The following is a 14,660-nucleotide window of genomic DNA, read 5'->3' as shown; positions in this document are numbered from 1 at the left end:
AAAATGCCGACTGATAACCTGCAAAAACAAATTAAAGCCATCTGACTTGGATGGTTGGGTAAGAGTAAGTGTTACCACTTTTGCCTCCTACTTTTCTCAAGGATACAGGAGAAAATCAATTGTTCTTATTTCTTAGTCAATAGCAGCCAGAGCCAAAAGGCAGAGTTCATTCTTTCTTCTGCTTTCCTTGTTGTGATGAGAGACGGATGCTTTTGGGCCATATAAGAAGTTGCTTTGAGTCCAGATGCTCCATAATGCTCTTTCTCAGCCTTCACCAACCTTGTGCCCTCTAGATATTTTGCACTCCAACTTCCATCAACCTCAGCCAGCACAAGAGGGCTTGTAGGCTGAGGCTGATGAGAGTTATAGTTCAAAACATCTAGAGGGCAGCAGGTTGGCAAACAGCCGCACTGATTCTTCCCAATGTTGCACAAAAGAGGTACTGAGTAATGTTTCAGATTTGCTAATATTGAAAAAGCTATCCATTTATTTGAATAACTTACCATGTTTACTGTTTTAAACAAGCTTTCTTAGAATTCAGAGTGATTTCATAACATGGATTCCACCCTCCACCATCTCATTCTCTTTTGTTCTTATTTTGTGGACCTAGGATGCGAGTGAAAAAGTTGCCCATGATTCTTTCTCTGCACTTGAAAAGATTCAAATACATAGACCATCTGCATCGATATACCAAACTTTCCTACCGTGTAATCTTTCCTTTGGAGCTTCGACTCTTCAACACTTCAGGAGATGCTTCAAACCCAGATAGGATGTATGATCTTGTGGCTGTAGTTATTCATTGCGGCAGGTAAACTATGAGAGATCACATGCATACCATGTGATATAGCATTTGCTATGTATTTGGGGAAAATATTTGTCGGTTCTCTGTCTGTTTGGAGACGTTCTGCTTGTAGGCTTCCCATAAGCGTTTGCTTGGCCGCTGTAGGAACAGGTGCTGGACTGCATGAGTCTTTGGTCTGTTCAAGCTTTCTCTTACTTCAGGGGTGGGGAGAATGTGGCCCTCCAGATGTTGCGGAACTACAGATTCAAGATAATTCGCCTGTGATAATTGGTTCCCTGATCATGTTGGCTGGGAGTTGTGGTCCAGCAATACCTGGAGGAACACAAGAGTGTCTTGCATGTTCTCTATTACAAGCCTTCTCTCAAAACATTTTAAAGGAAATCTTCCTACAGCTTTCACCTCTCTTCTCTTGTGCAAAGTAGTCCCCCTCTTGTTCATTCTGCTTCTGCTCTTTGGTACCTGTCTTCACCAGCTGATGGCACTTCCCATAGGATGGTCTACCCTCAGAATTATGGAGGATTCCTGAATGCTCTGGGGGATTTCCCAGCTGACATGTTGGGACTCCCATCGCACTGTGGAATGGTGATTTATGTGGAGCCATCAGCATGATCTCTCCTGAGTGTACTCACCATTGTTGTGGAGCACATAGGTTATCTTTGTACTCTAGTGACCTGCATGTCTGAGGATGAAGACCAGCTTGAAGAAGTGTGGTTGACCACCTACCCCCTTGACCATCTTGGCTTCTTAAAGTTGGCCATAGTAGATGGACTAGGTGGGTCCAGGGAGTGATCAGTGCTTCATTTGAGGAGGGAGAGGTACCACCCACTCTGAACTTCCTTAGAACCTCCTTAGAACCTCCCTCTACCTGGAAGTGTTAAGCAACCATTAAAAAGGTAAAGGACCCCTGACAGTTAAGTCCAGTTGCGGACGACTCTGGGGTTGTGGCGCTCATCTCGCTTTACTGGCTGAGGGAGCCAGCGTTTGTCTGAAGACAGTTTTTCTGGGTCATGTGGCCAGCATGTCTATGCTGCTTCTGGAAAAACCAGAGCAGTGCATGGAAATGCTGTTTACCTTCCCGCTGGGGCGGTACTTGTTTACAAATATCACTTTTTGGGACAAGGGTACTTGAGAGGGTGGTGTTGGTCCAGCTTCAGGCATGCTTTGAGAAGACTGAATATCTGGATCCATTTCTGTCTTGCTCTGAAACTGCCTCAGTTGCCCTGTTTGGTGACATTGTTGATGGATTGGCTCAAAAAAGTGAGACTTGAGCACACTGTACTTCAATAGTTTTGCTCATATCTTCAGGGGCATTTCCACAAAGTAACTATGGGAAGCTACTGTTTGACACTGTGGGAGCTTTCCTGCGATATCTTGCAGGGTTCTTGCAGGGATATGTGGATGACACCCATCGCTATCTGTCTCTCCCATCTGAGTCAGGAGAGGTGGCTGAGGTGCTATACTGGTGTTTGGAGGTATTGGTGGGTTGGATGTGGACCAAGAAATAGAAACTATCCTGAAAAGACAGAGATGTTATGTGTTCCAAGTTCTCAAGTTCTCAAGTCAAGGACGTGGGAAGATGGCTTGCTCTGGACAGGGTTGCACTTCCGTGGAAGGAGCAGGTCTGTAGCTTGGGTGTACTGCTGGATTCAACATTATCACTTGAGGCTCAGATGGCCTCAGTGACTAGGAATGCTTACTTCCAGCTGTGGCTGGTTTGCCAACTACAGCCCCTTCTAGACAGCGATGACTTAACCACTGTACTCCATGCTCTGGTAACTTCCAGATTGGATTATTCCAACATGCCCTTAAAGACAACTCAGAAACTTCATCTGGTTCACAATGCTCCAGCCAGATTACTGGCTGGGCTTCCCTATAGAACTCATATAGCCCCTGTTCTAACACAGCTGCATTGGCTACAGGTTTGTTTCTAGGCCCAGTTCAATGGGCTCACACTAGTGTTTGAAATACTAATTGACTTAGGCACCAAATGACCCCCTCCTTCCCTACAGACTCACTCCGGGCGTAAAATCAGCAGAATACCTGGTAGTTTGTCTTGGTAGTTCTACTCAGAAGTTTGGGGTGGCGGTTGTATCCCTGCAGAGGGCATCACCTCTGGCAACCCCTAAGTTGTGGAATTTCAGATTTCAGGAAATGTGAAAGAGGCACCTCTTTGCTATGGCTTGAGAAGTATGTTTTCAGGATGCACACTAATCCTGTGCTTGTAGTTTGTTTTAACTGTTTTTAATACTGATTTTTAAAATTGTTGTCACCCACCCTGGGCCCTGCTAGTGAAGGGCAAGTAATAAATGTGGTTGTGATACTAGTAATAATAATAAGTCTACATCTCAGAGGGTAGCTCACTAGGGAATGGCTGCTCATGACTGCAGGTGACAGATGACTGATAACTATTTTATATGTTACAGTAGCTTAATGTGTTCCATCTCATTTGTACAATCAAGGATGAGTTCTCAATTTGTTTTTAAAAAGCAAAAAACTATTGTTGGATTTCCCCCACTCCCTGCCGCCCCCTACAGTAATTTAAGACATTTGCTTGATGCGCACACAAATTATACATGAATTAATGTTTTCGACTGATCGTTTAGAAAAGCTGAGTTAATTGTAGAAGCCAGGTGTAGGCTGCTCCCATCTTCTCTGAAAAGGAAATTGAAATAAAATCTATTATTGGAACAATGAAATTATTTAAAGCAGTATAGTTTGACCAAATGTTTTTAAAGGTTTATATTTTCATGGAGTCAGCGCCACCTGGTGAGAATTCATCAAGTTAACAAGGATAGCCAATTAAAAATGGCAAAAGGGAGCATTACCTGCACATAGGAGGCCACCTTAGACATGGTCAGACCGTTGGTCAGTCTAGCTCAGTAGTGACTGCACTATCTGGCAGTGGCTCAGGAGTTCCTCTCAGCCCTGCCTGGAGATGCTGGGGGTTGAGTCAGGGGCCAGGGGTTGAGTCAGGGGCCAGCAGCATCCAAAGCATGTGTGCTGCTGTTGAGTCACACAGCCCTTTCCCAAAGAACAGTAAATGCCAATGAGAAGGGTTGCAGCCTAACCGCTACCCTGACAAGTTTGCCATGCACATGATATGTTTTCGTTTGGAGGGCTGTTCAGTCTTGTGAACCGCCATCTGCTTGAAGTGGTAGAGCACAGACACAGATTCCCAGGTTGCTAAGAATTAGGCCTACATTGCTGTGTGGATCCTGTATTCGCACACACTTTTAAAAAAACCTGTAGGTTTCAGTGACAACCATTAATTTATGACATTAATATACCACTTGTCTGACTGGGTTGCCCTAGCCACTCTGGGCGACATCCAACAAATTAAAACATCACAGTAAAACATAAAACATTAAAAACTTCCCTATACAGGGCTGCCTTCTGATGTCTTCTAGAAGTTGTATAGTTGTTTATTTATTTGACATCTGATGGGAGGGCGTTCCACAGGGCGGGTGCCACTGCTGAGAAGGCCCTCTGCCTGGTTCCCCATAACCTCACTTCTCACAGGGAGGGAACCGTCAGAAGGCCCTCAGAGCTGGTCCTCAGTGTCCAATGGAGGTGGAAATGTTCCTTCAGGACACTGAGGTATACAGGGTTAAAGGTGTTCAGGGCTTTAAAGGTCAGCACCAACGTTTTCGTTTTGTTCCAGTGGTCCAAACCGTGGACATTACATCACCATTGTGAAGAGTCATGGTTTTTGGTTGCTGTTTGATGATGATATTGTAGAGGTAGGTCTATATATTACGCCAACTTCTCACACTCTGGTGATAACTCTCACGGTGTCTTGGATGTAAGTCATTGTCACGACACATTATTTAGGCGTTTTACCTTGACTGGTGAAAAGTGAGCTGCTTTTACCAGTCCCGTAAACACTTTTGGTGGTTGGTTATTTTGCTGTTGTTTTCTCATTCTTTGCCACTGATGGTCACAGAAGAATAAGGGTTCAAAGGGGGGGGAGTCTTAAGAGATCTGCCACCAGGTGCTTTTGCATAGCAACAAATGCAGAAGTCCTGGATGGGCTTCATAAGTAAGCAAAGAGCAGGATGGGGAAGGGAAGGAGAAGGGAGGCAAAAATTAATAAAGTTCCATCTTGAAGGTTGGGGTTCAGTGCAGGTCCTGGAACAACTGAAGTCAACTGATACAGGTGCCCTGACTTGAAGGTAGTTGATACTGAAAAGTGATTAAATTATTACACTCTGTTGGTTGCCTTGTTAAAGGCAACAGCATAATTTCAAACGTCTCTTCTAACCATGGTGTGCAAACCCACTTCAAAGCATGTGTTCAATCTCTCATTTACAAAGGAATTGTGACTTCCATTTAAAATGGTTTACATAGATGCACAGGTAGTGCAAAATCCCAGTTAAATATCCAGAATAAAAGAGGATGATCACCCTGGAGTGGGGGGAAAGGAGGGACTGTTTCGTTCCTGTCCAGTTCCAGATTTGCCAACCAGAGTACCCATGTTACATCTGCACTGGACAAAATTGATCCCATTTACTGTCCACTGTCTAGATCAGCGGTTCTCAACCTGTGGGTCCCCAGATGTTGTTGTGCTACAACTCCCATCATCCCTGACCACTGGTCATGCTGGCTAGGAATGATGAGAGTTGTAGTCCAACAACATCTGGGGACCCACAGGTTGAGAAACACTGGTCTAGATCATGTTTTCTCTTCCCTGTTTGATTGGAGCAACATCTGTTGATGTCTAGACATAGCAGTCAATGGGTCAGAGTGCTGTCACTATTCACTGCTTTCCACCGGAGAGACAAAGGAGGCCATTTAGAAAAGACACTCTGAGTCAACACCGAACTTGTACTTCTAAGTTTCAAGGCTATGAAGATGTAACTTTTCCAAAAATACAGTATTGATCCTGCAGTATTCTTGATATTAGGGCAAGGAACATAAGGGTGTTGGTTGCCATGAGACTGATGTGTTTTCACTTCCAGAAGCCAATAGTTTTGCCAGCAGCGTCAAAGTGTTTATCAGATTGTGAAAAATAGCTGCGGAAACGGGAAGAAGTTGTTTTCATGCTCTGGCTATTTTTTCTTAAGAACTGTTGTTGAAAGGACTGGCAATGAAAATTGGAACCCATTTCCTTTTCAGTTCTTAGTCTGAAAGATTTTTTCATGTGTGGAGAAAGTTCTGTTTGTTTAAAGGAAAAGATATTGCAACCAAGCTGTGTGGTTAATTAAGTGGCTTATTGTTGGGTGGGGAGGGGAGGCCTCCACAATTTAGCCACTGGTCAGGGTTATGGGACCCTCAGGTTTCCCCTATCAGTTCTTCATTTTTATTACAGAATTGGTAATCAGCTGGTTGGTTGATGGGTTGTGGAAAGGTCTTCTCCCAGGGACCACAGTGTATTCTAGATCTGATGCCTATAACCCCATAGAGACAGAGCTTAGCCTCCTTTCTTTTCTCTTATATGGGTCTGGCTCCATATCGTTCCAGGACCACATCTTCCATCAAGCCATAAATACAGTGTATACCCTTCCCTTTGCCGTGGCACCTGCCTACCTATCTTGGGTTCTGCATTGACATTTGTGGCATGGGTTGCTGCCAGTCTAGTGTCCTGGGGCTAGGTTGGTTTCTGAGGTTTCCACTGGGGTGAGTCATCAGATCACTCTGGAGGACAGCTGTTCTTGCTCTTTTTTCTTTTAGAAATGGAATTCTGTGTCTACAGGTATTCTTTGTCAGTGTTATAGTTTCTGTTAGGGTGTCGTTGGCAAGCCTTGGTGCCCTAGGGTCACCATCTGGATCCTGCTCCACATTGAAAGTGGGAAATGCCTGGATGGGATGGAAGAATCCTCCCACCACTGCCTGTATGAGTCCTCAGAAACGCAGTTTCTCTCCCCAGATTTATGTGTCACCAAATCAGTACCTGCAGCTGCTGTTTTATTGATGGCTACATATTCATGCAGGATCTGAGTTGGTCTCTGCTGGATTGCATTGAAATAGCTTGTATCCAGCTCCCCCAGTACTACTATAGCTGGGCTCCTGAACCACTTTTCATAGGAATCCTTATCTTGGTATCAAACAGGTAGGAGTGCAATGGATCTATTGAACCATTAGCCTCTGCTAGTGCATTTAAAGTCCCAGCAGACCTACCATGACTTTTCCACAGCCTCACTGCCCATGTGAGCCAGAAGACTGTTCATTCTGTCATTGGCTCTATTTCCCTGGTTAGAGCCTGGATCTGAGTAGCTGTCATTGGTTTAATTCGAGTAATGACTTCTTGTTGCTGTATTATGAGCCCTGTGTTGGCTCATCTTTTTCCAGCTGCCTTTTCTGTTTTTCTTTGTGATGTTCTGTGAGTGCTCTCAATTTTTATTTAATCATCTTCTCCCTTTTTCTCCCTAGTAACTTGCCTCCCAGCACCTGCTAGTATCTCCTGACGTGACTTGTCTGATTCCTCCTGAATTTGTTGGATGGCTTATATCATATCCTCTGCTACCCAGTTGATTCTGTTAAATCAGACATTGGTATCAGTTGCCTGCCTTCCACCATTACTCAGGACACTGAGAGCCTGGTTATGCCTTCTGCTGTTTTTGTCCAGTCTTTGACTTGTTTTTGCTTTGGCTCAACAGGAGGTTGGCAAGGATCTGAATCACAGGTCTGCTCCTGTGGTGTAGTCATTGCAAGTCCCAAATGCCCATATCCCTTTTCACCTTCATATACAAACATTTCAAAGAATCATAGAAGTGTCACCTAGTACAACCCCTGCAATGCAGGAATCACAGCTACAGTATCCCTAGCAGAATGGCCATCCAACATTTATTTAAAAACCTCCATGGAAGGAGAACCCACCACCTTCCGAGGGAGTCTGTTCAACTGAACAGCTCTTAATGTTAGAAAGTTCTTCATAAGGTTTAGTCAGAATCTCATTCCGTGTTAATTTTAATCTATTGGTTTGGGTCCTACCCTCTGGAGCAGCAGAAAACCAGCTCATTCCATCTTCCACATTACAACCCTTCAGATATTTGAAGACTGCTATCATACCCTCTCTCAATCTCCTTTCCTACCGGCTAAACATACACAACTCCCTCAACCGTTCCTCATAAGGCTTGGTTTCCAGACCTTTTGTTATCTTGGTTGCCTCCTCTGCACACCTTCCAGCTTGTCAATATCCTCCTTATACTGTGGTGCCCAGAACTGGTTGGTGAGATCCGACTGTGCCTTCGGGTCCTAATATGTCTAATAAAGAATAGTGTTGGCTATGAGAAATAGTGCTCCCAAGTTTATTTAACACATCTTTTAAGAATATAAAACCTCAATATTGGTGGTACTTATTAATACAACATAGATTTGGACAGAAATTGAAACCCCAGTTTGGCAGCCATGGGGCTTGATGAAAAGATGGGGCCACCATCACACCCATAGGTCTGCCTCTTGTGCTAGGGCAGAAGGCAGGCAACCGGGCAGGCAGACAAAATGCTGTGAACCTGAAGCTGGCACGGTTTTTTAGTCCCAGATGAGTCTTGATTGTATCATGTGCTGCTCTGGGTCCTGTGCATCCCAGGCTAACTCAGGCCCTTCACACACCTTGTTTCTGGGGTTTCCAGCCATCCATTTGCCCAATCCAGCCCACCCCTACCCCAGTGCAAAAAAGGGGGGCTGTTGGATTGTATCCATCAAACCCAAAATCTACTTTTGCACTGTAGATCAATACTAACAGTTTTCTTTATATTTTGGGGGGTTTTGCCAATAATTGCCAGTTTCTGAAGAACTGTGCTAGCTATGATAAATTAAATGTCTGCTTATTTTTTTACCTACACATCCAAATTTTACCTTCCATTACTGTATGGGCCTTATCAATGAAATGGATTTAGCACTGGTGATAAATCCTCTTGTGGCGAAGTCTCCTCCTCCAGACTCCCCTCTTCTACCGCCACAGGCAGCTGTCTCACCGGCTCCACAGAACCACACAAATCACTGGCCCTCCCCTTAGATTATCCTTCCCACCTGCCTCCTCTGCCCACACATGCCCCCACTCCTCGGGCTCCTGCCCATCACTGACATGGAGAATCTAAAGAAATGCATTTACTTTAACATTTTCAAATATTTTTAAATTAAATTGTAATAACAAGCAGGTTACAGGAAAAAACATATGAAAGTAAAATCAGTTTTTTGTTTGTTTTTTAAAAAAGAAAAGATAAGCTGTCACAATGCCAGTAAGTAACTATAGGGTAGAATTAATGCAATTTACTGTTGATAACACTGGGCAACAATTTTTTACTTTTTGAATGTTGTCTAGATTTCTACAACTGATTTAGGATATTTTTGCACTGCTGAATCAGGAAATGGCATCCGTTTCTCTCCATCAGGTCAGGTTTTCTGTAAACTGAATGGTGGGCATTGATAAAGGTAAGTACACGTAAATTGCATGTTGCTTCACCATTTTTCAGACTTCAGGGCTTGAACTTCTGTTTCTTGGAACTCCTGGAATGCTCAGCGGCACGGAGGTATCTCTTCAGAGTCCAACAGTAGTCAGCCATCATGACTGCATCCCAGCGACCCTGATACCTGGTCTCCATCTCTTTCATGTCCTGATGGAATCTCTCCCCCTGCTCGTCACTCATTGAACCCAGGTTCTCAGGAAACCGGTCCATATGTGAAAATAGGTAGTGCATCTTGACGCTCATGTTGCAGCCCAGGTTTCTGAAAGCAGTCAGCATGTTGTTGACAAGTTCTGCGTAGTTTCTGGCCTTATTGTTGCCAAGAAAGTTCTTCACTACCAGAACAAATGCCTTCCACGCTTCCAGTTCCACTTTGTTCATTGAGTTTCTGAACTCTGGATCTCTGATGAGCTGACGGATCTGAGGACCGTCAAAGATGCCAGCTTTCAACTTCTCCATGGTCAATCCTGGAAAAGCCTGGCACAAGCAGTCACCATCCTTGTCCAGAGCCTTGGTGAACTGCTTGATTAAGCCAAGCTTGATGTGCAGCGGTGGGAAGAGTATTCTGTCTCTGTCCACCAGAAGGTCGTTGATGATGTTCCTTTCTTTGCAAGGCACCAATTCCTCCCGCACAGGCCAGTCCTTCATGTAATGCTGAGCACGGTCCCTACTATCCCACATGCACAGAAAACATGGGTACTTGGTGAAGCCAGACTGTTGTCCCAACAAAAAGTTCACCATCTTCAGGTCAACACAAATAAACCACTTATGCTGATCATAACCAATTTTCTCCAGCACGTACTTCACCGCTTCATAGTTCTCCTTCAGTGTACGCGAGTGAGCCAGGGGTATAGAGGCAAACTGGTTGCCATTGTGTAGCAGAACACATTTCAGTGATCGCTTGCTGCTGTCAATGAACAGTCTCCAATCTTTGGGTTCGTACTGTGGCACTCCAAGCTTGAGCAGAAGCTGCGCAATATCTGCACAGTACACCAAGTCCTTCACTTCCGAGAAAAAACGGAGGTACTCTTGATGCCTGTTGCGGAAGAAGTTGATGCGAGCACTGTCAGGAGGTTTTTTTCCTTCAATCTGGATGCCAACAGTTCAGCACAGTCCTTTGACAAGCTGAGGTCGCGAACTAGATCATTCAACTCCTTTTGGGAAAATGGATGTGGAGCATCATCTTCAAGAACCACTTCTTCTTCTTCATGTCCTTCAACACTGGAGGCATCTTTGTCACTAATGTTAGGAAGTTCTCCGAAGATAGGCATTGGAATTTCATCACAATGAGCTACAGGACGACGTGCTGATTGAAGATCAGGATACTTCGTGAGGCGGCTGCCCCATTAACTTAATTTTGATCGCCCAACTTTATGCTTTGCTGGACCAATTTATGGAAGATTTCGAGGTTTTATGACTTCAAACTGATCCCTTTTCGACATAATCACCCAGAACTATCGGACCTGAATACTTTTTGTCATTTCCAATCAAAACAATTATTTGACAAGGCATTTTACCCCCACCAACTTCTTCTAAAATGCTCCACACAAGCGTACATGTGAACAAAAACGTAAAAAAAGACCTGGCCATAGCTCAAAAACTTGACCTGATTGAGCAAAACCAATGTGATTTTTGGATTCAGCGCATCAGATTTATCCTAAATCAGCTGAAAAAACGCAGACAACAAATTTGTTGTTGACCAGTGTAATAGACCATCTTAAGAGGGAAAGGATGCATGGTCTCTAATTACAAAGAGTTCCATAGCCTAAAGCAAAATACAGTGGTACCTTGGGTTACATACGCTTCATGTTACAGACGCTTCAGGTTACAGACTCCGCTAACCCAGAAATAGTACCTTGGGTTAAGAACTTTGCTTCAGGATGAGAACAGAAATTGTGTGGCAGCAGCGGGAGGGCCCATTAGCTAAAGTGGTACCTCAGGTTAAGAATAGTTTCAGGTTAAGAACAGACCTCCGGAACGAATTAAGTTCTTAACCTGAGGTACCACTGTAGCTTTTCTAAGATGATTTTCTAAGTTTCTATAGAAATTGAAAGCTTTTATATTTTAAAATGAGCCCCCTTTTAAATTAAAGTCCTGCTTGATTAATCAGTGGTACCTTTTTAGGCTAGGAAATATTTGTTTTTGAACAATTTTTGTCCTTCTGTAGTATACTTAGAGGTAATGTGTGGCTAATAATCCAAATTAAATAGCTGGTTGCATAATCCAAGTGAATTTTCCAAGTCTTTTAATTCTGATGCAGTCTCTCTGTGACCACCACCACCACCTCCCAGAAATATTTTGCTGAATTTAAAGGGGGGGGGGACACACTAAGTGAGATTCAGCAGGTAGTGATGTTATTTTCCCCTCCTTAATCTTCTTGTTGTCTTAAATTGCAGAAAATTGATGCTAAAGCAATTGAAGAATTCTATGGATTAACATCGGACGGTTCCAAAAACTCAGAATCTGCATATATCCTCTTCTATGAATCAAGGCACTAAGACAGTGCACCCTGAAGCATCTTGCATGTTTTCAGAAAAGGAATCAAGCCCCTGCTCAGATAGGACATTGTAGCGATAGTAAAATCAATACCTCATCATTGCCATAGGACCACAGGACGTCACCAGGACATAAACTGGGACATTTTCTCAAGGACGACAACTGCCATTAGCAAGAAGGCATCTTGCTTTGGATTTCTTTCTGGGCTATTTTATACCTATTGTCTTCCCAAATCTGTGTTACCTCTATTTGAAATATGCCTACTTGAACATTCAAGAACCAAGGAAATATTTTCTTGCTTTTCAGTAGTATTGTACAGTTAGTTCATCATTCAGGGTTGATGGCCTGAGACTGTCCCTTGGTTTCTATTTCTCCTGTTTTTTTCTGTATTCTAGCAGAATGATTTCAGTCTTCAGTGTCAGCTCAAGACCTGTTTTAGGGTGTGAGTTGCAGAAAGTTGCTGACTGCTGTTGGTGGCCCAAAACAGGATTGCTGCCAGATTAAATTGTATTGGAAATATCATGCCTTTAATTCTGTATGTGGCAAGAGAAAAAGAAAAAGTTGTTCCTATAGTGTTGTGAATTTCCTCAAAGGGTAGCATTTTGATTTCAGACAACACTATTCTTCTTCTTCATTTATCCCCACTTTGTTTCCCCCCCCCAAAAAAAAAATCTTATTGAAATGTTATTTTTATGTGCTTTATAATGTATTCTCTACTCAAAGCCGCAATATTGCAGAATCTAAGGGAGCAAAAAGTAGATGGAAGTCTTTGAGGACCTGTAAGATGAATCGATTGTATTTCTTGGAGCTCTTATATAAGCCAAAAGTGCCCTCTACTGAAAATGGATATATTTGTTGTTTGTTTCACCGTATAACAAACTCTACAGACACAAACAAAAAGGCAGTTTTTGGAATGAATCTACATTCTATAAATACCTATTAAGAGGCAACACTAATTCTGAGAATTAATGAACAAATCATCCTTGTTTTGCAAACAGCGGGAGTTTAAGAAGAAATAACTGAGGTCAACATGTACTGATGCCTTGAGAAGTATCCAATTTAAGCTGTGGACCATGTATAATTGCCCAGTTCTCGATTGTCTGCTGCTTCAACAGAAAAACAAGGCTGTCTCATGAAGACTGAATTTCACTTAGTGTCTGTTTACCAGATCTGCTGCCCCTGTTTATTCTGCCACCTGAATTGGTCACCACTGTGCCTCCTGGGTGGGGTGGTCCAGGATCCAGTGACCAGTTTTGGCTATGGGGAGTCTTTGTTGTGCCTAAATTGACATTCCCACCTGAAATGGCTTCCCAGCATGTTCAAGTGGAGGGGAGACACTTTGAGCAGTCCTCTAAAAACATCAGGATTGCCTCCATTGTAGGAATGGGAAGCATGCGCAGCAGCTCCTTGTAAGCGTTAGAGCACATGGAACTCTGTACTGGGACACATGAGTGGAAGTGGAGATTCAGCCTTCCATTTGGTTGTAACATTAAAGCCGCCTCTGCTTGTCCCAAAGCAGCCCTCCGTATCATGCTCACTGTCAAGGAGGAGGAGATCTACTTAATTGCAATTCCATAACTTGTGCTCTGGTTCTTCCCCCCCCAAAAAAACAAAAAACAAAAAACCCCAACAACAACCATTATGTGCAAACATCACGTCACATTCTCTTAATGTCTTCTTACGCAGTTCTCTCCCCGGCAGAATTCTGCTAGCAACAAATTCTGCAACTAAAAATGGACAAACTGTCAGGTTTCAGCATTCACACTTCAACCACTTCAGGGAGAAAACTGATGTTGCCTAATATATTAATGCCAAAATATGCAAAAGTAATCTTTTCTTCAGAGGTTGTCATCACTAATAAAATAAGTCTTTGACAACTGGCTCTTGATAATGCTCTACAAGTGAATGTTCTCTTGGCTAGAAGTCCACCCATAAAGACCCAAAATGGGGCCGTTAAGTAAAGCCTGTCATCTTGTAGGTCTTCAGAGGAAGGTCACAGGTGTGAAGGCACGCACTAAACAGCAAATGGCAGAGTAATGTAGGAGAACATAAGGCAGAACTTAGGACCACCCACTTCTATTTTGTATAATTGGTGATAATCCTTTTACAAATAAAATGCCTTGTAAGAAATAGAAAATATTAAGAGATATATATTCTATAGATTAAAAGTGCACTTTTGCTACAGTTTCTATTGTGAAGAGAGTGGTTTGATGCTGCTTCTGTATAATTAAATGACTGCCGAAATGTTTCCAATAAAAGATTGAGCATGGTGAAGGTGAAATGCCTCAAATGTATGTGCGTTGTTGCTGTTTTTAAATTGAATTTAAATGCTAGACTAGGGGATATGTTTATTCCATTTCTATCCTCTGAAAGGTGGTATGTGTGGTCTCCCTGTGCTGAGATAAAGTGACTCATGCCAGTTATATATTTTTATTTATTTATTTAGCACAATGTGTGTATTGCTTACCTGTAAATAAAACTTGTAAGTGGTTGACAAAACGGCAAAACAAAAGTATAGATTAAAATTAGCAAAGGTGAAAGCCGTTTTTTAAAATTAGAAATTAAAGCTCATGGAAGCTTTTACGTCTCTGGGTAGGTTTGCCCAAACAGAGATTTTCGTATGTGCCAAAACAGATATAACAAAGGTGCCTGACTGATGCCAGTACAAGATATATGTTATAGTTCAGAATATCTGGAGTGTTCCATGCTGATTACCCTTGTTTGTTATATGGTATGTTGGTAATATAGCCATATTGCATATGAGAGAGCTAGAAGTAAGATTTGAAATGGAAGCTTCCCAGTTCACAGCTCAGCCTCTTAGAAGGCATGTTCAGGCCTGGCATTAGCACATAATACATCAGTAGGCAAGTGTAAGGGCAACTTGTAGTGCCCACTGCACTGATGCCTGGATTTGGTTTCTCCCCTTGGGGAGGTCTAGCCTGAAATGGCTCTCCCCA

General features: G+C 43.0%; 1 protein-coding gene across 6 annotated transcripts in view; it reads left to right on the top strand.

Annotated features, from left to right (window-relative positions):
• The window catches only part of LOC307207495 (ubiquitin carboxyl-terminal hydrolase 12-like), a 50,657-nt gene extending 36,688 nt beyond the window's left edge, over window positions 1-13,969 (top strand). For 5 of the 6 annotated variants that reach the window (XM_079961447.1, XM_079961442.1, XM_079961446.1 and 2 more), the window contains 3 exons: window positions 611-808; window positions 4,464-4,542; window positions 11,604-13,969. In XM_079961447.1, coding sequence (XP_079817573.1) covers window positions 611-808; window positions 4,464-4,542; window positions 11,604-11,705 — 379 coding nt within the window. In that variant the 3' untranslated portion in view covers window positions 11,706-13,969. The remainder of the gene's footprint in view (window positions 1-610; window positions 809-4,463; window positions 4,543-11,603) is intronic. The other variant, XM_079961443.1, reaches the window with a different exon arrangement.
• Window positions 13,970-14,660: the final 691 nt, after the last annotated feature.

Source organism: Podarcis cretensis (assembly GCF_951804945.1).
Source record: "Podarcis cretensis genome assembly, chromosome: Z".
NCBI lineage: Eukaryota > Metazoa > Chordata > Lepidosauria > Squamata > Lacertidae > Podarcis > Podarcis cretensis.
Note: the sequence above shows the minus strand (reverse complement) of the source record. Positions and strands in the feature narration are given on the sequence as shown.